This window comes from Dendronephthya gigantea, unplaced genomic scaffold (assembly GCF_004324835.1).
Source record: "Dendronephthya gigantea isolate DGI-Jeju-01 unplaced genomic scaffold, DenGig_1.0 000161F, whole genome shotgun sequence".
Taxonomy (NCBI): Eukaryota; Metazoa; Cnidaria; class Anthozoa; order Malacalcyonacea; family Nephtheidae; genus Dendronephthya; species Dendronephthya gigantea.
The window spans coordinates 108,866-133,942 of record NW_021163171.1 but is presented as its reverse complement, the minus strand read 5'-3'; the positions used below and the strand labels follow the sequence as shown (position 1 = coordinate 133,942).

Here is a 25,077-nt window from a genome sequence, read left to right as displayed (position 1 = left end):
ATAGTTCTATCAGTTCTAAACTGTTCTTCCTAGAGGTCCAGTAAGGATCATCTCTTATTGATCCAGAGTTACTACAGGAGGAAACATAGACACGATTTAGACACGATTGGGCGCTGGGGGAACAATATTTCAAGCATTACTCCTTACCTGTACACAAACATGAGCAATATAAAGGCCAGACCATTCTGCCAACTTTTCAAAATATCTTCGATTGTTACAACATCGGAAAATCTAATAAAACAAAGACTCATTTTCAGCACTACTGCTTCATCTGAGAGGTAAATCTCAAAAGATATCCTCAGAAGGTTACAAGAATCACAAATAAACAACGCACCCTTTCAAGACATCTTGAATCCATTTTATAAGAAGTCTTTCAACGTCTGCCTGACTTGCTACAGACTTCTTACGTTGAGCTGCATCAGTCTTTTCTTCAAAACTTTCAGTATCTTCTTCGAACATTATACCTTGTACCTGTTAGAGCAAGTTCGATGGCAACCTTAGACGCGTTCGTTTAAAACGTAACGAAAATATCCATTGATGTCGCTCAAATGTTCTTGCAAAATATATTCACGAATCCCTCGCCAACGAGACGTGTCTGTAGTCCTTAGCAACTTACTAGAAAGCTCTTAAGGGAGCTACATCTGAGTGGATAGGGCTTTGAATTGCTACCTTACGAGGTTTTCTCGACAGCAAATATTTCATTACAGTACATCACTAAAAGCACACGCGTTCTTGCAACCAATTTTACGACGGAATAGCCGAAAAGCTCTTCAGAAATTCTTACTGTTACTTCCTAATCCCTTTCTAGTTCTTTGTTCGAGATATTCGACTTTGCTTGCTATGCAAATTTAAAGTCAGCCATGTAACAAATTCTGGTTAGAAGAACTCCCCGTTCTTTCTATACCAATGATAATTCCTACTGAAATCAAGGGCTCTGCACAATTTAAAACCTAATATATTATTCTATTTCGTCTCCAAATTTGGTCAAGTGATAGTTTACAAGTTTTCGGCGAACCATAATATTAATGTATTTTGGTAATAATCGCCAACGTTCAGGCAAATATCTTTCCATAAAAGAAAAGATTACAAAATTTCTAGAAAGGTTCTGTTGTAACAAAATTGTCGCAGTTTAATGAAAATATTTATCGTGAGGAAAGTATGGTTGAAATTTACCTGGAAATGAAGGATTATTATCCATACTAGACCCAGAATTGAGATTTTGTTTCCATCAACGATTGCCTCTGGGCTGATGCCATGAAGTTTTAACTGAAATTTAAATATTAGGGTTTAAATGCGAGTTTTGTAGGTGAATGCAGATACGAATATCATCGGGTAATTTGGTCTTAGTGCAAAATATATTCACATTTAAAATATATGATAAACTACAAGATTTGCGCTAAATTTTGCAACATGACAGCTTGATAAAAGTATGAAATTGAATCTCATTTGATAACGCTAAACTTCGAGGTATAATTGTATTTTTTAATAAACTACACGTCAAAATGTCAAGAACATAATTAGCGCTATAAGGTCTGTTAACACGATCTAATTTTGCAAAATATATCATTCACTCCTGACAGATGTTTTATAGTCTGTCGACGTGCAATGTATCTTGGAACGAAATCTACTGAAGCCGATGGAGTACTGCTTTATCAGTAACACACAACATTCCATACGTCAGAAGTACATTGTTTCCGACAAATTGGATCTTGTGAAACAAAATTTAGTCTAATTTTGTCCAGAACTAAACTGCCATCCATTAAATGCCAACTTATATATTTTGTACTAAATCTAAACATATAAAAGGTCTCGTTTATACAGAATACGAAAAAATGATTTAACCTTGCCCTTGGTATTTGTAAAGAGGTCAACTTGGTTCGTGAAGCACAAAAGATTTTATAGTTTCGCATGAATGCTAAATCGACTCTAATTTCTCTCCAGAAGTATAAAACGTGACGAACTACCAATATTATACACTTCTCATTAAAATAAATGAATAATTTTGATTGAATTTGCCCGAACGCACTCAAGGATGAAAAAAGTCGAAAATTACCAGCTCGATTTTGCATGAATTACAATCGAAAGTTTCCGGAAAAATTTCTAAGAAACTAAAAAGAACTTTAGGGACAAAGTTCATTTCTCTAAAGTTGCCTTGTTAAATTGTGATGTAATTTATGAAGTGTAATGTCATTTTGTGTGCCATCAAAGCTGGTATATCATGAAACCAAGCGAGCCTAGCTATAGGCTGGTAGATTTAAATAAAAGACGGTCAATACTATACTATACTCTACAGTTTCATTCAAATATAAGATGTCACAAGACCGCAGAGATTCGAAACATTTCTAAAAGCTTTTAGACTCATCTTGTCATATAATATTCCTGAAGATTACTTAACGATAGTAGATTTTTTTACAACTCTGGTATCGATTTCTTCCAAAATATCGGCTTTCAGATATCAAAATTAAATCTATCTACTTCTAAAACCTGCTAAACTGGTGCGCGCCGGTCAAATTCTTACCCCTTCGTCTTCCAAAGTCTTCAAAACTTTATTGACATTGTTGATTTTGTGAAACTTCAGTTTGCCTTTTTCAGCGCGCTGAAATTTTTCAGTTAAACGCAATGTAAATAGGATTGAGAGCTGCAAAAACTTCAAACATAACACATACAGGAACGGGTAAAAATATACTTACAAGTTTGACTTTTAGCAGAACTTGTAAGAGCGACAAAAGAACGCGACCATCTTGCAAATCTTTGATCAGATTTTTTACGGCTGGCTGTTCCTAAAGAGAAGAAGCCCAAAGTTCATTTAAAAACCGTGTCCTTTTATGTCAATACCAGTATGAATAACGAAGGAATTCTTACTCCGCCAAGCTTTGAGTTTATCCATTTCGTAAATGTACGAATGTTTATCTCTTCCAGAGATTCTGAAAGAAAAGTAATGTAAATAATTATCGCTTCGTTGGCGCGTTCAACGACGCATATAGTCGTGGATTTAATATAACATAACCATGCATTAGCTTGCAATGCACCCAGATGTGACCTACTTTAGTATTTTAATCTGTCTAATGTCAGATGATTTTACTCATCAGTGGAAGAGTACTGTCAGTTAATAAGTTAACAAAAATATCTTTCAGTGTCTCTTGTTAACCCATTAGCTTGCAATGCACCCAGATGTGACCTACTTTAGTATTTTAATCTGTCTAATGTCAGATGATTTTACTCATCTGTGGAAGAGTACTGTCAGTTAATAAGTTAACAAAAATATCTTTCAGTGTCTCTTGTTAACCCATTAGCTTGCAATGCATCCAGATGTGACCTACTTTAGTATTTTACTCTGTCTAATACCAAATGATTTTACTCATCAGTGGAAGAATACTGTCAGTTAATAAGTTAACAAAACTATCTTTCAGTGTCTTTTGTTAACCCATTAGCTTGCAATGCACCCAGATGTGACCTACTTTAGTATTTCACTCTAATGCCAGATGATTTTACTCAATTTTACAGCACTATATATCCTCTAACGGGAGGAATTTTACCAAAAATCCTTATATATAAATGTAAATACGAAAGATATAGACCCCCCAAGGTAGCCAGGTTAGCTTGTTATATAATAAGGCTAATGTTTTACAAAAGTCTAACTTTCTACCGCGGATATAGTAATTACAGGTATCTTCAAATTGACTTTAGACGCCTCTAACATATTCGGCATACAAAAAGCTTTATACGTTTAAAAAATGATCCAAATATTCTTCTAGAAGGAATTGATCAGATATGCAAATAATTTCAACAATATGAATTCAGTTCAGACGCTAAAATAATCATGTCAACCTTTTGAAAATTTCAATCTGACATCTTGGTTCAAATCTTATCGAGTCTGTGGAGAATAATTTCGTTGTGGAAACGTTTGAAGATTTTGAGAGTTATTTCTTGTATGAAAAACACAAACAACAAGGCGTAAATGAAGCATTACCGGTGTTAAAATTGCCAGCCATTGTTGGCTATTAAAAATGAGTCGTTATTCACCTTTTAAACGGAAGCGTGTTGTGCACATTAATCCCCGCTCTCCATTTGACGAACGAGAGCTATTCTCTGGTGTTAGAGCAAAATAACATAAGAATTGAATTGAATTTTGTTTTCAAATGCGACAGCGGGGTGTATTCTTGAAAGGTTTCTCCTGTTTTCAAACACAATGAAGGGTGTTTAATTGGGGGAAGGTCGGGGAAGATCTAGGGTGGAGCTCTACCCACTCGCTTTACTAATCGCCTAGATGTGGCCTACTTTAGTATTTTACTCTACTGCAGATGATTTACTCTACTGCAGATTATTTTAATCTATTGCTAGATGATTTCTAAGCAAAACCAGGTGTTTACCGTGGACACATTTGCCGGATAAAAGCCTGTTTGTACCGAAACACCGCGGCAATCATTACAATTGCAAGTGTTTAACTTTTTCAGAATCGACTACATCAACGCCCAACAATGTTCCCTAACTTAAAAGCTGCAGGAAGCTTGAGTATTTACATACACAATTTCAAATCTCCATTGTTTATTCAAGTTCACAAAATCAAACCATTACAGCCTTATAGTTTAATCCAGAACCAACCATCGGTGTATTGTAAAAGACGGCTGTAAACTAAACCTTTATTCGTCTCTCTCGGCTGTAACTAAACCTTTATTCTTCTAAAATTTACAAAATATTTCTCAAGAATTACGGCTTGTTGAACGTCTGAACGCTCAAGTTTAGCTTGCAATGAATCGGACGGGAGATTTGTACAAAGATTTGTACAAATGAATTGCTTTAGTAAAACGATAAACAAACATCATTATCCATTACATTGCAAAGTATGACGTTTATACGGTTCAATTTATTGTAGGATTCTTTGTTAATTCTTGTACAATTGATCTGCGTCTCTCAGCAGCAGACGAGACGGACTAAAGCCTTCCACGTCTTCCCAGAACTACATCGCATATTATCCGGTTATATATGTGAACTGATATCGTTCAAAAAACCACGAGGTTTTACAAACGAAAGTCGTCTCGAACTTGCATATTCATTCAGCCATGATAATATAATTCATCGCGAACTCTTTGATCAAACAAACAGTCAAGAAGATCTAGCGAAATCTAGCGAAATCTAGCGAAAAGCAAGCTTGCAAATGGTTCGTTCGTATAAGCAAAAGAACAGCACACTCCCTTGCAAATGCTCAAAGCGAAAGCTTGAGAAATATAGCGAGCGAACGAGGTGTACTTTGTCCGTCAACTTGACGCACTTCGCTGCCATCAAGCAGCATGGCTTTGCAAATATTTTAAACACGTATACATTTGTTTAAACAAGTCGATATGAACGACAACAACTCACCCACATTGCTGCGAATTATATGGCTTATCGCCGAGTCTTGAGCAGCCATGGTAGCAACGAGAGATGAACTAGTTTGACTTCATATCTTCGCCACGAGCTTCTCGAGACAAAACGACAGCGAATATTTTGCAGTTTTTTATAACCTCTGACACGATTCGCTTGGATGAAGCAATGTTAAGACACTTCAAATTTAAATATCACATCGCATATTGAAAGAAAGAAATGATTTACATAACAAAAACAACAGCGGCATTTCAGACATAACTTGTACATCAGCATAGCCGCAAAGCATCGAAGGTCGGCATGAGTAATTTGACCTACCAACTGATATTTCCTGTTTGTTTTTGAGCAAATATTTTGACATTTTGCAGCGAGAAATACATGCTAAAATATTCGTCCTTTAACGCTTTAAAAGGCTTTTTAAATTAGAAATGATTATCACTCAAATTATAGGAAATAGAAGCCAATATTTAAAGTGTCAACTCTTACAAAAGTGAACCTGTAGAAGCCTGTTTATAGACCATGGTTTGCCTGTTTTAAGAGATAATATCTCGAAACAGAGGGTTGTATTTCAGAAATTATACCTTAAAAGGCATTGGATATCCTGGGGTTTATTTCATGCCCGGGTGAAATAGAAACCGTTTGCAGTTTTGCCTTTGTAAAGTCGTGTTTTTTGAAAAATATTTATCGTGTTATTTAAAATTTAAAGGCCAGAAAATTGAGACATTTTATTAGAATTTTCAATTTTGCAACAATTACAAAACGGGTTTTCTGGCACGAGTCTTTTAATAATAGTAGAATTCCTTCTTCCGTTGAGTTTTTTAACCCGCTTTGTTGTAAAAATATACTGTTTTTAATACTGGATAAGCCCTATCAGTTCTACACTGTTCTTCCTAGAGGTCCAGCAAGGATCATCTCTTATTGATCCACTGTTACTACAGGAGGAAACCTAAACTAAACTAACTTTATTTATACTGGATAACTCTATCAGTTCTAAACTGTTCTTCCTAGAGGTCCAGTAAGGATCATCTCTTATTGAACCAGTGTTATTTCAGGAGGAAACCTAAATTAAACTAACTTTATTTATACTGGATAGCTCTATCAGTTCTAAACTGTTCTTCCTAGAGGTCCAGTAAGGATCATCTCTTTCATGGTGAAGCGTTTCTACGGAAGGAAACCTAAAAAAACTAACTTTTTTCCAGTTGTTCTGAACTGTTCTTCCTAGAATTCCAGTAAGGTCATTTTATCCAAACTTAATCTAAACTAGATTTATCTAAAATATCTGAAAATATTTCACTTAACCAATATAACATTACAGGTAGAAAACCGTAGAATTCACCGGAATTTTTGGAATGGAATATATAGATAAGGTATACATTGTTGTTATATTACATGAGCAGGTTATGCAATATAGCTCACGTGACCATAATATTGACCTGCAAGTCTCGTGATCGGATGCAAATATTGAAAATAAGTTTAATAACAACTGGTCAATAACTGGTTATTTTGGTTCTTCGAAGGGGAATATTTTGAGAAACAAGATCGCTTTTTATCACTTCGTAAGTAAATCAAAAGGATAATGGCTCAAAGGTGCGGAGGATTGTCAGCCGTTCAGAAAGCAACTGAAGAGACCCAAAAACTCATCGATTCTGTATGATAAAGTTTGTTTTAAATATATTATAATTTTTAAAACTTGCATTCCTTTAGTATGTGAGAATTATCATCGATTATATTGTAAACAATTTACTTAAACGCTTCGAGTTCAAACTGGATAATTGATCTTTCTCAAGTAGACGATTTATTGCCAATCATTAGATCTCCATTTAAGGAATTTGATCTAGTTTTTATATAAAATAGTTGATACTTCAGACTGGGTGAAATACTGAAAGGGAAAGTGAACTTTCTTTATGATGTAATGTACATTGCTTGTGATTTTGCTTTTGACTTACAACAGTCTTTAGAGAAAGCTTAGATTTGATCATGAAAATGTAAATAAACTGTCTGTCAGTGTCTCTTGTTAACTCATAGTTACCTTGCAGTATGGATCCAGATCTACCATTTATATTGTTTTAAACCTTGCCATTTTAGGTTCGTTCTGAAGCAGAAGCGCAAGCAGGGTCGAAATTTGACAAGTACGAGGCTATTTCGTTTAGGCCGCAAGTTGTCGCAGGGACGAATTACTTTGTTAAGGTGCGTCGAGGTCCAACTTTCATGCTGGAGATTGGTCTATCAGTTCTAAACTGTTCTTCCTAGAGGTCCAGTAAGGATCATCTCTTATTGATTCAGTGTTACTACAGGAGGAAACCTAAACTAAACTAACTTTATTTATACTGGATAGTTCTATCAGTTCTAAACTGTTCTTCCTAGAGATCCAGTAAGGATAATCTCTTATTGATTCAGTGTTACTACAGGAGGAAACCTAAACTAAACTAACTTTATTTATACTGGATAGTTCTATCAGTTCTAAACTGTTCTTCCTAGAGATCCAGTAAGGATAATCTCTTATTGATTCAGTGTTACTACAGGAGGAAACCTAAACTAAACTAACTTTATTTATACTGGATAGCTCTATCAGTTCTAGACTGTTCTTCCTAGAGATCCAGTAAGGATCATCTCTTATTGATCCAGTATTACTACAGGTGGAAACCTAAACTAAACTAACTTTATTTATACTGGATAGCTCTATCAGTTCTAAACTATTCTTCCTAGAGGTCCAGTGAGGATCATGTCTTATTAATACAGTGTTACTACAGGAGGAAACCTAAACTAAACTAACGGAAGTTAATATGACCAATTTTTTTCAGGTTGACATAGGTGATGGTAAATACGTGCATCTTCGTGTGTTTCAACCTCTTCCAAACACTGGTCAAGGTCCAGAACTCAGTGGAATAGAATTGAACAAAAGCCTTTATGACGAGATTGATTATTTTAACAACTAAGCAGCTTACAAACATTCGTTGGTTCATATTTAAAATGGGAAATAAAAATACATATTAACATACAAGGATGTAAAGATGATTGCTTGTAATAAATGCCATTAAACAAACTTAGCAGCTTGCAAACATTCGTTGGCTCACATTTAAAATTGGAAATAATAATATATATTAACATACAAGGATGTAAAAGATGATTGCTGGTAATAAATGCCATAAAAAAAACTTGAAGCAGAATTGTACAAGTGTTGATCCAACAACTTTTCATCAGGACATATTTTAACTGTTTTCCAGCTTTTTACCAAATTACAAGTAACAGTTTGGAGTTTAAAGCATTCTTTTTTGCATTAGTTTACATATTGCATCATATTATTGAGGAGAATAGTGTTATGTAATATGCAAAAATATTTAAAAGCATGACTCAAAGTCCTTGTTCAAAGCAATAATGCACTATAAATGAGCTGTTTCTTTTCAATGGAAATCATTCATAAGTTTCTATCAAATAGTTCATAGTTGTATCCAACCAGGGGTGTTAGGATGATGGCGGTTTGAAAACCTTCCAGCATTTTTCATTAAATACCTTAAAAATATTAAAAATATATTAATAGAGCATTTGAAAGTACTGATATATTTGCCAGTGTCTCTCGTTAAGGCAAAATATCTGTCAGTGTCTCTTGTTAACCCATTAGCTTGTAATGCACCCAGATGTCACCTACTTTAGTATTTTAGTCTGTCTAATGTCAGATGATTTTACTCATCAGTGGAAGAGTACTGTCAGTTAATAAGTTAACAAAACTATCTGTCAGTGTTTCTTGTTAACCCATTAGCTTGCAATGCACTCAGATATGACCTACTTTAGCATTTTACTCTGTCTAATGTCAGATGATTTTACTCATCAGTGGAAGAATACTGTCAGTTAATAAGTTAACAAAACTATCTGTCAGTGTCTCTTGTTAACCCATTAGCTTGCAATGCACCCAGATGTGACCTACTTTTATTCTCTGTCTAATGTCAGATGATTTTACTCATCAGTGGAAGAGTACTGTCAGTTAATGAGTTAACAAAACTATGTCAATTTTTCTTAGTATTAGTCCCATTTACCTTCAAACTACGTTGTTGTACAACTTCTTCTACATTTAATTCAGACCTCATTAGTCTCAGCTGTAAAATTAAAGAAGGTCTGATTAAAACTTAAAAATGATAAAATAATTGAGATATGAGAAAGTTGTTGCAATGTAGCACCTTGGTCTGTTCCTTTCTAAGATGTCTTAGAATTTCTGGATTATCTTCATCAACTTGACGTCTTTCTTGTAGTTTTTGTATTGATGAAGACACTTGCGTGACACATTTCTTGATAGCGTTTTCTCTTGTTGAATAAGCACCTAGTAGCTAAGAGTTGAATAATCACATTAGCTTTCAATGCACCCAGATGTGACCTACATTAGTATTTTACTCTGTCTAATGTCAGATTATTTTACTCATCAATGGAAGAATACTGTCAGTTAATAAGTTAACAAAACTATCTGTCAGTGTCTCTTGTTAACCCATTAGCTTGTAATGCACCCAGATGTGACCTACTTTAATATTTTACTCTGTCTAATGTCAGATGATTTTACTCATCAGTGGAAGAGTACAGTCAGTTAATAAGTTAACAAAACTATCTGTCAGTGTTTCTTGTTAACCCATTAGCTTGCAATGCACCCAGATGTGACCTACTTTAGTATTTTACTCTGTCTAATGTCAGATGATTTTATTCATCAGTGGAAGAATACTGTCAATTAATAAGTTAACAAAACTATCTGTCAGTGTCTCTGGTTCAGTATGATGGTCAACAACAAGAAGTCAAGGCATACAAAAGGAAATACAGTGAAAAATAACCTCACCTCTGTATATAATTCTTTACACTTATTTTCAGCATTTATTTCCCCAGCAAACGACGTCGTTGGTACACTTTTATTAAGACTATAAATAATTTTATCATCGAGTAATCTTAAAACCTTCAAAGCTTCCTAGAAAGTAAACAGAAATACGCTTTAAGGTCGTGTGAATATCAGAAACACTCAAATATCTTCCTTCCTCTTAAAAGATTTATATGAACATTTCCAGGCAAACGACGAATATATTTGAGCATATTATGCAACAATTTAGACAATCATATTATGAATTTTATCGGCTCGTTTTTAAGGATCAAAAGAAAACAAACAATAAAATTTAAGTTATAACATGTAATCGAAGAATTGGTCTTTAGGAAAATGCATTTTGTTTAGCGATCGTGTCATTTTCTGACCTTGAATTCAGTGAAATCTTCGCAAGACATTTGAGATAATTCTTGTTCCCCTGCACCAGCCATGTTGTCCACGTGCCTTGGAATTGCATGGTACGTCAAGTAACAATGAAGATTGTGGATTCACAGGTTGGGTTAGGTTTCCTCCTGTAGTAACACTGGATCAATAAAAGATGATCCTTACTGGACCTCTAGGAAGAACAGTTTAGAACTGATAGAGCTATCCAGTATCAATAAAGTTAGTTTAGTTTAGGTTTCCTCCTGTAGTAACACTGGATCAATAAGAGATGATCCTTACTGGACCTCTAGGAAGAACAGTTTAGAACTGATAGAGCTATCCAGTATAAATAAAGTTAGTTTAGTTTAGGTTTCCTCCTGTAGTAACACTGGATCAATAAGAGATGATCCTTACTGGACCTCTAGGAAGAACAGTTTAGAACTGATAGAGCTATCCAGTATAAATAAAGTTAGTTTAGTTTAGGTTTCCTCCTGTAGTAACACTGGATCAATAAGAGATGATCCTTACTGGACCTCTAGGAAGAACAGTTTAGAACTGATAGAGCTATCCAGTATAAATAAAGTTAGTTTAGTTTAGGTTTCCTCCTGTAGTAACACTGGATCAATAAGAGATGATCCTTACTGGACCTCTAGGAAGAATCGCATCTGGGTGCATTGCAAGCTAATGGGTTAACAAGAGACACTGACAGATAGTTTTGTTAACTTATTAACTGACAGTACTCTTCCAATGATGAGTAAAATCATCTGACACGATTAGGAAAAATCTATGTTCATAATGCTGGACAATGCAGTTTGACCCATTCACTTAGCATACATAGCTCAGTGCGTTATACTCTAGTCCCAGTTCTCTCTCTCAGCTCGCAATATGTTTTAATTTATTTGTGGAAACACCGCAGCAAATTCCAAGAATTCCTGACAGCAAATGATGCATTTTATGCAAACACTTTATAAGGAAGAGATATTTGTCTTTATAAACTGATCATTTTGCAGAAGATTTTGAGAAAATACAAACACAGACATCTTCAAGAACGAACACTGTATCTATATTCAGTCTATACAGCGAGGTTTATACTACAGAGCGACAAACAACACAGAACTTGCTTTATTATTACGACACAAGAACGACGTGAAATATGGCTTCATATATACAAGGCTACGATGAAGAAAGGTTTGTGAACCAAATCGATCGAAATTTCCTCTGTCAGATTTGCTTCAACGTCTTGAAAGAGCCGGTTATGTGTTCGAGAAACCAGCATTCTTTTTGCCGTTGTTGTATTACGAAACATCTGGAAAATTCTCAAACATGCCCAACGTGTGCTGATGAACTGACCGTAGAGACTTTGGCCGAAGCACCGCGAATTGTAAAAGATTTTTAAATGAATCAAAAATTCGTTGCGTTTACATCGACAGAGGTTGTCAAGAAGTTGTAGAAGTGCAGCATCTTGACCGCCATGAAGATACATGTGGATATACACCAGCCGTTTGTACAAACCAAGGCTGTGGTTTAATTGTCAACAAGCGTGATCTTATTCACCATGAAAGTGAAGTCTGCGAATTCCGAAAGTTGAAGTGTCACTCGTGCGGAGAAATCACGAAAACTTTGGCAGATATCGAGGGTAGAATGGCGAAGAATAATGTAACGATTGAAACTAAAATAACAAATTTAGAGAAAAATATGGCGAGAAATACCACAATCGCAGATTTAAAAGCAGATATAAAAGCAGATATGGAAGGAAAACTCGAAGCGGTTAACAACAAAGTCGATGGATTGAAAACAGCTTTGGTCAGAACTTTTGATGAAATGAAGGACGTTCTTATCACGATGGAGGGAAAAATAGAAGAAAACACAAGAAAAGTAAGAAATAGACCAAGTGGTGATAAAGAAAATATAATTGTTGCTGGAAGTCTTTGGATTAACTCTGTAGAGATGTTTAACTGGCGTCAAAGAACGTGGTCGTTATTACAATCAATGCCAAAGAATCGTTGGGCAGCGACTTCATTTATTTATAACAATCATATGACTATAGCTGGGGGTTGGTGTGGTTGGTCTGGCATTCTTGATGATATGATTAGAATGAATATTGACCCAAACCCTGATCTCTCAAAACACTGGAGTGACTGTCGTGTTAAACTACCTGATAAGCTGAGATTCCACAGCAGTGTGCTGTATAATGATCAGTTGATAGTCTCTGGAGGTGAAAATAGAAATGGTTCATCTGACTTGATCAGATCAGTCCAGCTTGTTCCTCCCTATACTGTGAAGACCTTATCAAGAGTGCCAGAACCAAGACAAGATCACAGCATGGAAATATTTGATGATAATTTGTTCATAGTTGGTGGAAGTACAAATGACAGTTACAAAGACAACCTCAGCAGTGTCGTACTGTACGATATGAAGAAGAATGAGCTGAAAAAGTTGTCACCACTGCCGTATGAAGTGAGTGATATGGCAACTGTGAGATGGGGAGACAACATTGTTGTTATTGGTGGCGCTGACAAACATGGCAAGACATTAGATACAGTTATCATTTACAATGTCAAGACAGAACAAAGTCACATGCTGCCATCAATGAGATGTAAGAGGCGGGGATGTACTGCAGTTGTTATTGAAAACAACATTGTAGTCCTGGGAGGGTATGGTCAGGGAGGAAACCTGAAGTCAGTTGAAGGTTTCAACTTTGAAAGGTATTCTTGGGAAGAACTTCCAGAAATGTCTGAAGCAAGATGGTGGCACACTGCTGTTGTTGTGTGAACAATATGTAAGGTATTAAGTGAAAACTCCTAACATATTATGAACATTTGAAATGAACTATAAGATTTTCACAAAGTTATAGAAATAGATTGTAGCATTCTAAGTTGTTTGTCAGACTCAGACATATACTGATTTGTATTTTTGTGACTGAATTTCAATTGAGTCAGTTCTTGGAATTATATATTAAAGAACAATGACAAATGTATGAAATAGATATTTCCATTCAGGAAGGTTTAAAATGAAACATCAAATAAAAGAATTCAAACAATAGGTAGGTGCATGAGTGAATAAAATTTGATTAAATGTTGACCATGTTGGATCAGAGTTATTAGTTTCTATTAACTGCAGTTTGAATTAAAAAATTCAACTTTTCTAGAAACATAAATATTTCTGGGAGGAGACATAAAATGAAAGGGTAAACTTACGATGTTTCAGAGCATGTGATGCAGGGAATATTTCTGATGTTAGATTTCAACATTGATAATGGCGCTTGTTCATCTCTACCATGATGTTCCCCACATTTGAAATAAAATTCCTATGAAAGAACAACTAAGTTTTTAATTTTTTTCAACAACCTGGTATGAATTGTCTGCATTCATGATTTTACTCATCAGTGGAAGAGTACTGTCAGTTAATAAGTTAACAAAACTATCTGTCAGTGTCTCTTGTTAACCCATTAGCTTGCAATGCACCCAGATGTGACCTACTTTAGTATTTTACTCTGTCTAATGTCAGATGATATTACTCATCAGTGGAAGAGTACTGTCAGTTAATAAGTTAACAAAACTATCTGTCAGTGTTTCTTGTTAACCCATTAGCTTGTAATGCACCCAGATGTGATAGTATTTTACTCTGTCTAATGCCAGATGATTTTACTCATTAGTGGAAGAGTACTGTCAGTTAATAAGTTAACAAAACTATCTGTCAGTGTCTCTTGTTAACCCATTAGCTTGGAATGCACCAAGATGTGACCCACTATTGTATTTTACGTCTGATAGGTGAATAACTTACAGCTGTTTTTCCCTGACAGTTTGTATTGGATTCACATTGTCCCTGCATGTGGCCTTTGGTCAATACATCGTCCCAACCATTTGGACCCTTGCAAGAAACCATAAATATTGTGTAAACAAGATGTTTGTTGACATTCAAAAGCTTTCACAGCAAGCTTGTAAACAAGTTGTAACAATGTCAACATTTTATAAAGTTTAAATATAAATCTGCCGCAGATTTTTTACAAGTTTTTTTATAAGGAAACAGTAAATACCTGTGATAGAACAAAGCTTTCTTCCTTGCAATTTGAACATCGACATCGCAATTTTCCTCGTGTTAGTTTCTTGCAAGTTTTACAATAAACAAAGAAGAAACTTTGCTTGCCTGAGATGAGAGAGTATGAAAAATATGGATTATTAAAGAAACCCTGGTGTTAGAAAGAGCGGGGTTTCATATTCAAGCTGATCTGATATGGCTGGAAAGGACTAGTAGGACTAGTTGTCATATAAAAATCCATTTCTCCATTGAAACAACTTAATATCTCGTGAAATATACTTTATTTCGGTTTCAAATTTCTATCAGAGCTATAGTTCTTATAACTAAACATAATCGCAAAATTTTGAATGGTTTTATCAAGAATGATAAAAGATATAATCGATTAAACACTGCAGAATGGATTTCTATTTTCACAAACTTTCTGAGCGCTGATTGGCTGAAATATGAGCGCGAGATCACCTGACCATTGATGGAATAATTAATAAAAGATTAGGAGGGTGAGATACATTATAAGACTTGTAGGGAGGGGTGATGGAGAAGGGGGGGGGACTACAGAAGGTTAAAGTGTGCCTTGGAATTGCCGAGTACGTCAAGTAACTATGAAGATTGTGGATTCACAGTTTAGGTAAGTTTCCTCCTGTAGTAACACTGGATCAATAAGAGATGATCCTTACTGGACCTCTAGGAAGAACAGTTTAGAACTGATAGAACTATCCAGTATAAATAAAGTTAGTTTAGTTCAGGTTTGAAGGCCATGACACGTTTAATTATTTCGAAATATTTTCATGAAAGTTCATCGGCTTGTTCAGGCTTCAGAATAAAAACTTTTATAAAAGTATTTAAGAGTGATTTTTCTTGGTAAAAGTATCATTTTCTTGGAACTCATTTCCATATTTTATTTGCGAAATTATTGTTTACGAATTGCGACCAATTGCAGGTGATGAAATTTCCTGTTTGCAAATTGCGGTTTTGAAAAGACGCTTTCAACACTTCGCGAAGAAGCGATATTTGTCTGTTTAAAAGGAATCGTTTTGTTGAATGTTTCAAGCAGCAAATTCTAAGAACGACTTCTCCAAGAACGAACACTGTATCTATATTCAGTCTATACAGCGAGGTTTATACTACAGAGCGACAAACACCACAAAACTTGCTTTATTATTACGACACAAGAACGACGTGAAATATGGCTTCATATATACAAGGCTACGATGAAGAAAGGTTTGTGGACAAAATCGATCGAAAATTTCCTCTGTCAGATTTGCTTCAACGTCTTGAAAGAGCCGGTTATGTGTTCGAGAAACCAGCATTCTTTTTGCCGTTGTTGTATTACGAAACATCTGGAAAATTCTCAAACATGCCCAACGTGTGCTGATGAACTGACCGTAGAGACTTTGGCCGAACCTTCACGAATGGTTAAAGATTTTTTAAATGAATCAAAAATTCGTTGTGTTTACATCGACAGAGGTTGTCAAGAAGTTGTAGAAGTGCAGCATCTTGACCGCCATGAAGATACATGTGGATATACACCAGCCGTTTGTACAAACCAAGGCTGTGGTTTAATTGTCAACAAGCGTGATCTTATTCACCATGAAAGTGAAGTCTGTGAATTCCGAAAGTTGAAGTGTCACTCGTGCGGAGAAATAACCAAAACTTTGGCAGATATGGAGGAAAGAATGGCGAATATTGACGTAACAATTGCAACTAAAATAACAAATTTGGAGAAAAATGTTGCCACTGTTGCGAATATGGAAAAAAACACGGCGGATATAAAAGCAGATATGGAGGGAAAACACCAAGCGGTTAACAACGAAGTCAAAGGATTGAAAACAGCTTTGGTCAGAGCTTTTGATGAAATGAAGGACGTTCTTATCACGATGGAGGGCAAGAAAGAAAAAAACACAAGAAAAGTAAGAAATAGACCAAGTGGTGATAAGGAAAATATAATTGTTGCTGGAGGTTTAGGAATTAACTCTGTAGAGATGTTTAACTGGCGTCAAAGAACATGGTCGCCATTACAATCAATGCCAAAGAAACGTTATGGAGCGACTTCATTTATTTATAACAATCATATGACTATAGCTGGGGGTGAATGTGGTGTTTGGCCTGACATTGTTGATGATATGATTAGAATGAATATTGACCCAAACCCTGATCTCTCAACACACTGGAGTGACTGTCCTGTTAAACTACCTGATAAGTTGAGCTACCACAGCAGTGTGCTGTATAATGATCAGTTGATAGTCTCTGGAGGTGATAATGGAAATGGTTCATCTGACTTGATCAGAGCAGTCCAGCTTGTTCCTCCCTATACTGTGAAGACCTTATCAAGAATGCCAGAACCAAGACAATATCACAGCATGGAAATATCTGATGATAATTTGTTGATAGTTGGTGGAAGTACAACTGGTGATTATGAAGACAACCTCAGCAGTGTTGTACTGTACGATATAAAGAAGAATGAGCTGAAACAGTTGTCACCACTGCCATATGAGTGATATATGGCAACTGTGAGATGGGGAGACAACATTGTTGTTATTGGTGGTGCTGACAAACATGGCAATGAATTAGATACAGTTATCATTTACAATGTCAAGACAGAACAAAGTCACATGCTGCCATCAGTGAGATGTAAGAGAAGTGCATGTACTGCAGTTGTTATTGAAAACAACATTGTAGTCCTGGGAGGGCGTTGTGAGCAAAAAGAGCTGAAGTCAGTTGAAGGTTTCAACTTTGAAAGGTATTCTTGGGAAGAACTTCCAGAAATGTCTGAAGCAAGATGGTGGCCCACTGCTGTTGTTGTGTGAACAATATGTAAGGTATTAAGTGAAAACTCATAACATATTATGAACAATTGAAATGAACTATAAGATTTTCACAAAGTTATAGAAATAGATTGTAGCATATTCTAAGTTGATTGTCAGACATATACTGATTTGTACATCAAATAAAATAATTCAAACAATAGGTAGGTGCATAAGTGAAAAAAATTTGATTAAATATTGATCATGTTGGATCAGAGTTATTAGTTTCTATTAACTGCGGTTTGGATTTTAAAAATTCAACTTTCCTAGAAGCATAAATATTTCTGAGAGGAGACATAAAAATAAAGGGTAAACTTACGATATTTCAGAGCATGTGATGCAGGGAATATTTCTGATGTTAGATTTCAACATTGATAATGGTGCTTGTTCATCTCTACCATAATGTTCACCACATTTGAAATAAAATTCCTATGAAAGAACAAGAAGTTTTTAATTTTTTTTCAACAACCTGGTATGAACAACAACCTGCTACTTTAGTATTTTACTCTGTCTAATGTCAGATGATTTTACTCATCAGTGGAAGAATACTGTCAGTTAATAAGTTAACAAAACTATCTGTCAGTGTCTCTTGTTAACCCATTAGCTTGCAATGCACCCAGATGTGTCCTACTTTAGTATTTTACTCTGTCTAATGTCAAATGATTTTACTCATCAGTGGAAGAGTACTGTCAGTTAATGAGTTAACAGAACTATCTGTCAGCATCTCTTGTTAACCCATTAGCTTGCAATGCACCCAGATGTGACCTAATATTGTATTTTAGGTCTGATAGGTGAATAACTTACAGCTGTTTTTCCCTGACAGTTTGTATTGGATTCACATCGCTCCTGCATGCGGCCTGTGATCAATACATCATCCCAACCATTTGGACCCTTGCAAGAAACCATAAATATCGTGTAAACAAGATGTTTGTTGACATTCAAAAGCTTTCACAGGAAGCTTGTAAACAAGTGGTAACAATGTCAACATTTTATAAAGTCTAAATATAAATCTGCTGGAGATTTTTTACAAGTTTTTTATAAGGAAACAGTAAATACCTGTGATAGAACAAAGCTTCCTTCCTTGCAATTTGAACATCGACATCGCAATTTTCCTCGTATTAGTTTCTTGCAAGTTTTAGAATAAACAAAGAAGAAACTTTGCTTGCCTGAGATGAGAGAGTATGAAAAATATGGATTAACAAAGAAACCCAGGTGTTAGAAAGAGCGGGGTTTTATATTCAAGGTGATCTGATATGGCGGGAAAGGACTAGTAGGACTAGTTGTCATATAAAAATCAATTTCTCGATTGAAACAACTTAATATCTCGTGAAATATACTTTATTTCGGTTTCAAATTTCTATCACAGCTATAGTTCTTATAACTAAACATAATCGCAAAATTTTGAATGGTTTCATCAAGAATGATAAAAGATATAATCGATTAAACACTGCAGAATGGATTTCTATTTTCACAAACTTTCTGAGCGCTGATTGGCTGAAATATGAGCGTGAGATCACCTGACCATTGATGGAGTAATTAATAAAAGATTAGGAGGGTGAGATATATTATAAGACTTGTAGGGAGGGGTGATGGAGAAGGGGGGGGACTACAGAAGGTTAAATTGTGCCTTGGAATTGCTGGGTACGTCAAGTAACAATGAAGATTGTGGATTCACAGTTTAGGTAAGTTTCTTCCTGTAGTAACACTGGATCAATAAGAGATGATCCTTACTGGACCTCTAGGAAGAACAGTTTAAAACTGATAGAGCTATCCAGTATAAATAAAGTTAGTTTTGTTTAGGTTTCCTCCTGTAGTAACACTGGATCAATAAGAGATGATCCTTACTGGACCTCTAGGAAGAACAGTTTAGAACTGATAGAACTATCCAGTATAAATAAAGTTAGTTTAGTTTAGGTTTCCTCCTGTAGTAACACTGGATCAATAAGAGATGATCCTTACTGGACCTCTAGGAAGAACAGTTTAGAACTGATAGAGCTATCCAGTATAAATAAAGTTAGTTTAGTTTAGCTTTTCTCCTGTAGTAACACTGGATCAATAAGAGATGATCCTTACTGGACCTCTAGGAAGAACAGTTTAGAACTGATAGAACTATCCAGTATAAATAAAGTTAGTTTAGTTTAGGTTTCCTCCTGTAGTAACACTGGATCAATAAGAGATGATTCTTACTGGATCTCTAGGAAGAACAGTTTAGAACTGATAGAGCAATCCAGTATAAATAAAGTTAGTTTAGTTTAGGTTTCCTCCTGTAGTAACACTGGATCAATAAGAGATGATCCTAACTGGACCTCTACGAAGAATCACATCTGAGTGCATTGCAAAGTAACGGTTTAACAGGAGACACTGACAGATAGTTTTGTTAACTTATTAACTGACACTACTCTTTCACTGATGAGTAAAATCATCTGACACGATTAGGAAAAATCTAGTTTCCTAATGCTCGACAATGCAGTTTGACCCAATCACTTAGCATACATAGCTCAGTGCGTTATACACCAGTCCCAGTTCTCTCTCTCAGCTTGCGATATTTTGAAATTAATTTGTGGAAACACCGCAGCAAATTCCAAGAATTCCTGACAGCAAATGATGCATTTTATGCAAACACTTTATAAGGAAGAGATATTTGTCTTCATAAACTGATCATTTTGGAGAAGATTTCGAAAAAATACAAACACAGACTTCTGCAAGAACGAACACTGTATCTATATTCAGTCTATACAGCGAGGTTTATACTACAGAGCGACAAACAACACAGAACTTGCTTTATTATTACGACACAAGAACGACGTGAAATATGGCTTCATATATACAAGGCTACGATGAAGAAAGGTTTGTGGACAAAATCAATCAAAATTTCCTGTGTCAGATTTGCTTCAACGTCTTGAAAGAGCCGGTTATGTGTTCGAGAAACCAGCATTCTTTTTGCCGTTGTTGTATTACGATTTACGAAACATCTGGAAAATTCTCAAACATGTCCAACGTGTGCTGATGAACTGACCGTAGAGACTTTGATCGAAGCACCACGAATTGTACAAGATTTTTTAAATGAATCGAAAATTCGTTGCGTTTACATCGACAGAGGTTGTCAAGAAGTTGTAGAAGTGCAGCATCTCGACCGCCATGAAGATACATGTGGATATACACCAGCCGTTTGTACAAACCAAGGCTGTGGTTTAATTGTCAACAAGCGTGATCTTATTCACCATGAAAGTGAAGTTTGTGAATTCCGAAAGTTGAAGTGTCACTCGTGCGGAGAAATGACGAAAACTTTGACAGATATCGAGGAAAGAATGGCGAATAATAATATAACAATCGAAACTAAAATAACAAATTTGGAGAAAAACGTTGCCACTGTTGCGAATATGGAGAAAAACACGGCAGATTTAAAAGCAGATATGGAAAGAAAACACGAAGCGGTTAACAACAAAGTCGATGGATTGAAAACAGCTTTGGTCAGAGCTTTTGATGAAATGAAGGACGTTCTTATCACGATGGAGGGCAAGATAGAAGAAAACACAAGAAAAGTAAGAAATAGACCAAGTGGTGATAAGGAAAATATAATTGTTGCTGGAGGTTTTGGAACTAACTCTGTAGAGATGTTTAACTGGCGTCAAAGAACATGGTCGCCATTACAATCAATGCCAACGGATCGTTGTGGAGCGACTTCATTTATTTATAACAATCATATGACTATAGCTGGGGGTGGTTGTGGTTGGTCTGGCATTGTTGATGATATGATTAGAATGAATATTGACCCAAACCCTGATCTCTCAACACACTGGAGTGACTGTCCTGTTAAACTACCTGATAAGTTGAAATACCACAGCAGTGTGCTGTATAATGATCAGTTGATAGTCTCTGGAGGTCATAAGGGAAATGGTTTATCTGACTTGATCAGGTCAGTCCAGCTTGTTCCTCCCTATACTGTGAAGACCTTATCGAGAATGCCAGAACCAAGACAATGTCACAGCATGGAAATATTTGATGATAATTTGTTGATAGTTGGTGGAAGTACAACTGACCATTACAAAGACAACCTCAGCAGTGTCGTACTGTACGATATAAAGAAGAATGAGCTGAAACAGTTGTCACCACTGCCGTATGAAGTGAGTGTTATGGCAACTATGAGATGGGGAGACAACATTGTTGTTATTGGTGGTGTTGACAAACATGGCAAGACATTAGATACAGTTATCATTTACAATGTCAAGACAGAACAAAGTCACATGCTGCCATCAATGAGATGTAAGAGGTGGGGATGTACTGCAGTTGTTATTGAAAACAACATTGTAGTCCTGGGAGGGAGGGGTGAGGAAGGAGAGCTGTCAAAGTCAGTTGAAGGCTTCAACTTTGAAAGGTATTCTTGGGAAGAACTTCCAGAAATGTCTAAAGCAAGATGCTGGCACACTGCTGTTGTTGTGTGAACAATACGTAAGGTATTAAGTGGAAACTCCTAACATATTATGAACAATTGAAATGAACTATAAGATTTTCACAAAGTTATAGAAATAGATTGTAGCATTCTAAGTTGATTGTCAGACATATACTGATTTTTATTTTTGTGATTCAATTTAAATTGAGTCAGTTCTTGGAATTATATATTAAAGAACAATGTCAAATGTATGAAATAGATATTTCCATTTAGGAAGGTTTAAAATGAAACATCAAATAAAAGAATTCAAACAATAGGTAGGTGCATGAGTGAAAAAAAATTGATTAAATATTGACCATGTTGGATCAGAGTTATTAGTTTCTATTAACTGCGGTTTGGATTTAAAAAATTCAACTTTCCTAGAAGCATAAATATTTCTGGGAGGAGACATAAAATGAAAGGGTAAACTTACGATATTTCAGAGCATGTGATGCAGGGAATATTTCTGATGTTAGATTTCAACATTGATAATGGCGCCTGTTCATCTCTACCATGATGTTCCCCACATTTGAAATAAAATTCCTATGAAAGAACAAGAAGTTTTTAATTTTTTTTCAACAACCTGGTATGAACAACAACCTGCTACTTTAGTATTTTACTCTGTCTAATGTCAGATGATTTTACTCATCAGTGGAAGAATACTGTCAGTTAATAAGTTAACAAAACTATCTGTCAGTGTTTCTTGTTAATTAACCCATTAGCTTGCAATGCACCCAGATGTGACCTACTTTAGTAATTTACTCTGTCTAATGTCAAATGATTTTACTCATCAGTGGAAGAGTACTGTCAGTTAATAAGTTAACAGAACTATCTGTCAGCATCTCTTGTTAACCCATTAGCTTGCAATGCACCCAGATGTGACCTACTTTAGTAATTTACTCTGTCTAATGTCAAATGATTTTACTCATCAGTGGAAGAGTACTGTCAGTTAATAAGTTAACAGAACTATCTGTCAGCATCTCTTAATTGTTAACCCATTAGCTTGCAATGCACCCAGATGTGACCTAATATTGTATTTTAGGTCTGATAGGTGAATAACTTACAGCTGTTTTTCCCTGACAGTTTGTATTGGATTCACATTGTCCCTGCATGCGGCCTTTGATCAATACATCATCCCAACCATTTGGACCCCTGCAAGAAACCATAAATATTGTGTAAACAAAATGTTTGTTGACATTGAAAAGCTTTCACAGCAAGCTTGTAAACAAGTTGTAACAATGTCAACATTTTATAAAGTCTTAATATAAATCTGCTGCAGATTTTTTACAAGTTGTTTATAAGGAAACAGTAAATACCTGTGACAGAACAAAGCTTCCTTCCTTGCAATTTGAACGTCATCGACATCGCAATTTTCCTCGTGTTAGTTTCTTGCAAGTTTTACAATAAACAAAGAAGAAACTTTGCTTGCCTCAGATGAGAGAGTATGAAAAATATGGATTATTAAAGAAACCCTGGTGTTAGAAAGAGCAGGGTTTCGTATTCAAGCTGATCTGATATGGCGGGAAAGGACTAGTAGGACTAGTTGTCATATAAAAATCAATTTCTCGATTGAAACAACTTAATATCTCGTGAAATATACTTTATTTCGGTTTCAAATTTCTATCACAGCTATAGTTCTTATAACTAAACATTATCGCAAAATTTTGAATGGTTTCATCAAGAATGATAAAAGATATAATCGATTAAACACTGCAGAATGGATTTCTATTTTCACAAACTTTCTGAGCGCTGATTGGCTGAAATATGAGCGCGAGATCACCTGACCATTGATGGAGTAATTTAAAATAAAAGATTAGGAGGGTGAGATATATTATAAGACTTGTAGGGAGGGGTGATGGAGAAGGGGGGAACTACAGAAGGTTAAATTGTGCCTTGGAATTGTAGGCTACGTCAAGTAACAATGAAGATTGTGGATTCGCAGTTTAGGTAAGTTTCCTCCTGTAGTAACACTGGATCAATAAGAGATGATCCTTACTGGACCTCTAGGAAGAACAGTTTAGAACTGATAGAGTTATCCAGTATAAATAAAGTTAGTTTAGTTTAGGTTTCCTCCTGTAGTAACACTGGATCAATAAGAGATGATCCTTACTGGACCTCTAGGAAGAACAGTTTAGAACTGATAGAGTTATCCAGTATCAATAAAGTTAGTTTAGTTTAGGTTTCCTCCTGTAGTAACACTGGATCAATAAGAGATGATCCTTACTGGATCTCTAGGAAGAACAGTTTAGAACTGATAGAACTATCCAGTATAAATAAAGTTAGTTTAGTTTAGGTTTTCGCCTGTAGTAACACTGGATCAATAAGAGATGATCCTTACTGGACCCCTAGGAAGAACAGTTTAGAACTGATAGAGCTATCCAGTATAAATAAAGTTAGTTTAGTTTAGGTTTCCTCCTGTAGTAACACTGGATCAATAAGAGATGATCCTTACTGGACCTCTAGGAAGAACATTTTAGAACTGATAGAGCTATAGGAGCAATTAAATATGCAAACATTTATTATAAAAACAAGATTATAAAGGAGTTACATCTCAAAACATTGAAAATTTTATACGTGTTACATCTTAAGCAGGTTATATGAGAACATTAACACCAGAATATCTATATATTGTTAGTACAAACATTGAACAGAGTCAGACAGATAACGTAAGGTTAAAAATCGCGTATTGCCTTAAATCCTAACTAAACTGTGTAAATATTTTCCAAAGTCAAATCATCGTTCTTCGCCCATTAATGGCTGCTTTGAGGAGTCTCCGTGCGATCCTAAAAAATGGAGACGATATGATTAGATTTGCCATGAAATAATTTGCCTAATGTTCGGTTAGTGAGACCAGTAAAAGTCTCTGAACTTTGTGATCACGTGAATGACATACCTCCATCATGCGGAAAGGACGTGTTTATTTTATCCATGACGTCACGTAGCTCCGGGTCTTGTATACCTCGAGAACCTGTGACCAGCGGTTTTCTTTCACCATCGTTGTCACTATCGCTTGCCGTGGCGTCACCATGGTAACCAGGTTTCTTGACTGAACCAGATGAGGACGCTGGAGTCATTCGCGATCCTGATCTTTCAGATGGCTGGGAATAAAGTTTAGAATTGATAGAGTTATCCAGTATAAATAAAGTTAGTTTAGTTTAGGTTTCCTCCTGTAGTAACACTGGATCAATAAGAGATGATCCTTACTGGACCTCTAGGAAGAACAGTCTAGAACTGAT

At 35.6% G+C, this 25,077-nt stretch overlaps 4 protein-coding genes across 18 annotated transcripts in view; 1 reads left to right on the top strand and 3 right to left on the bottom strand.

The window, feature by feature from the left end:
• LOC114537628 (dystrophin-like) overlaps nt 1-5,634 on the bottom strand; it is a 38,728-nt gene extending 33,094 nt beyond the window's left edge. The window contains exons 1-7 of the mRNA XM_028558694.1: nt 5,359-5,634; nt 2,863-2,924; nt 2,691-2,780; nt 2,519-2,596; nt 1,174-1,266; nt 335-471; nt 148-231 (exon numbers count right to left, since the gene is read on the bottom strand). Of these exons, the coding sequence (XP_028414495.1) occupies nt 148-231; nt 335-471; nt 1,174-1,266; nt 2,519-2,596; nt 2,691-2,780; nt 2,863-2,924; nt 5,359-5,407 (593 nt within the window). The 5' untranslated portion in view covers nt 5,408-5,634. The remainder of the gene's footprint in view (nt 1-147; nt 232-334; nt 472-1,173; nt 1,267-2,518; nt 2,597-2,690; nt 2,781-2,862; nt 2,925-5,358) is intronic.
• Nucleotides 5,635-6,812: 1,178 nt separating this feature from the next.
• On the top strand, nt 6,813-8,316 carry LOC114537634 (cystatin-B-like). Its single transcript, XM_028558706.1, has 3 exons — nt 6,813-7,009; nt 7,447-7,548; nt 8,163-8,316. Exons 1-3 carry the CDS (start codon nt 6,938-6,940, stop codon nt 8,295-8,297), a joined length of 309 nt encoding a protein of 102 aa, XP_028414507.1. The 5' UTR covers nt 6,813-6,937; the 3' UTR covers nt 8,298-8,316.
• Nucleotides 8,317-8,520: 204 nt separating this feature from the next.
• LOC114537633 (coiled-coil domain-containing protein 58-like) lies at nt 8,521-18,534 on the bottom strand. Of its 5 annotated transcripts, XM_028558702.1 has the most exons (9): nt 17,732-17,823; nt 14,610-14,719; nt 14,357-14,443; nt 13,771-13,880; nt 10,579-10,654; nt 10,175-10,300; nt 9,534-9,680; nt 9,393-9,452; nt 8,521-8,871 (listed from the first exon to the last, which is right to left on the bottom strand). In XM_028558702.1, exons 3-9 carry the CDS (start codon nt 14,402-14,404, stop codon nt 8,824-8,826), a joined length of 615 nt encoding a protein of 204 aa, XP_028414503.1. In that variant the 5' UTR covers nt 14,405-14,443; nt 14,610-14,719; nt 17,732-17,823; the 3' UTR covers nt 8,521-8,823. The 5 variants fall into 5 exon arrangements, with proteins under 5 accessions (XP_028414503.1, XP_028414505.1, XP_028414504.1 ...); XM_028558704.1 differs by lacking the exons at nt 14,357-14,443; nt 14,610-14,719; nt 17,732-17,823 and adding exons at nt 18,217-18,303; nt 18,469-18,534; XM_028558703.1 differs by lacking the exons at nt 14,610-14,719; nt 17,732-17,823 and adding an exon at nt 18,469-18,515.
• A 5,807-nt stretch (nt 18,535-24,341) lies between these two features.
• Nucleotides 24,342-25,077, bottom strand: part of LOC114537661 (dystrophin-like) — an 88,692-nt gene continuing 87,956 nt past the window's right edge. For all 11 annotated transcript variants that reach the window (XM_028558759.1, XM_028558752.1, XM_028558751.1 and 8 more), the window contains 2 exons: nt 24,735-24,939; nt 24,342-24,624 (listed from right to left, as the gene is read on the bottom strand). In XM_028558759.1, the coding sequence (XP_028414560.1) occupies nt 24,575-24,624; nt 24,735-24,939 (255 nt within the window). In that variant the 3' untranslated portion in view covers nt 24,342-24,574. The remainder of the gene's footprint in view (nt 24,625-24,734; nt 24,940-25,077) is intronic.

Bases quoted from the DNA above. Each gene is read 5' to 3' on its own strand.
- LOC114537633 (XM_028558701.1), bottom strand. From the start codon at position 14,458: ATGGTTTCTTGCAAGGGTCCAAATGGTTGGGACGATGTATTGACCAAA. The intron at 9,681-10,174 runs GTGAGGTTATTT...TTCAACTCTTAG, and splicing joins GTAAAGAATTATATACAGAG to CTACTAGGTGCTTATTCAAC. The intron at 8,872-9,392 runs GTAAATGGGACT...AATATTTTTAAG, and splicing joins TACAACAACGTAGTTTGAAG to GTATTTAATGAAAAATGCTG.
- LOC114537634 (XM_028558706.1), top strand. From the start codon at position 6,938: ATGGCTCAAAGGTGCGGAGGATTGTCAGCCGTTCAGAAAGCAACTGAA. The intron at 7,010-7,446 runs GTATGATAAAGT...TTGCCATTTTAG, and splicing joins CCCAAAAACTCATCGATTCT to GTTCGTTCTGAAGCAGAAGC. The intron at 7,549-8,162 runs GTGCGTCGAGGT...AATTTTTTTCAG, and splicing joins GGACGAATTACTTTGTTAAG to GTTGACATAGGTGATGGTAA.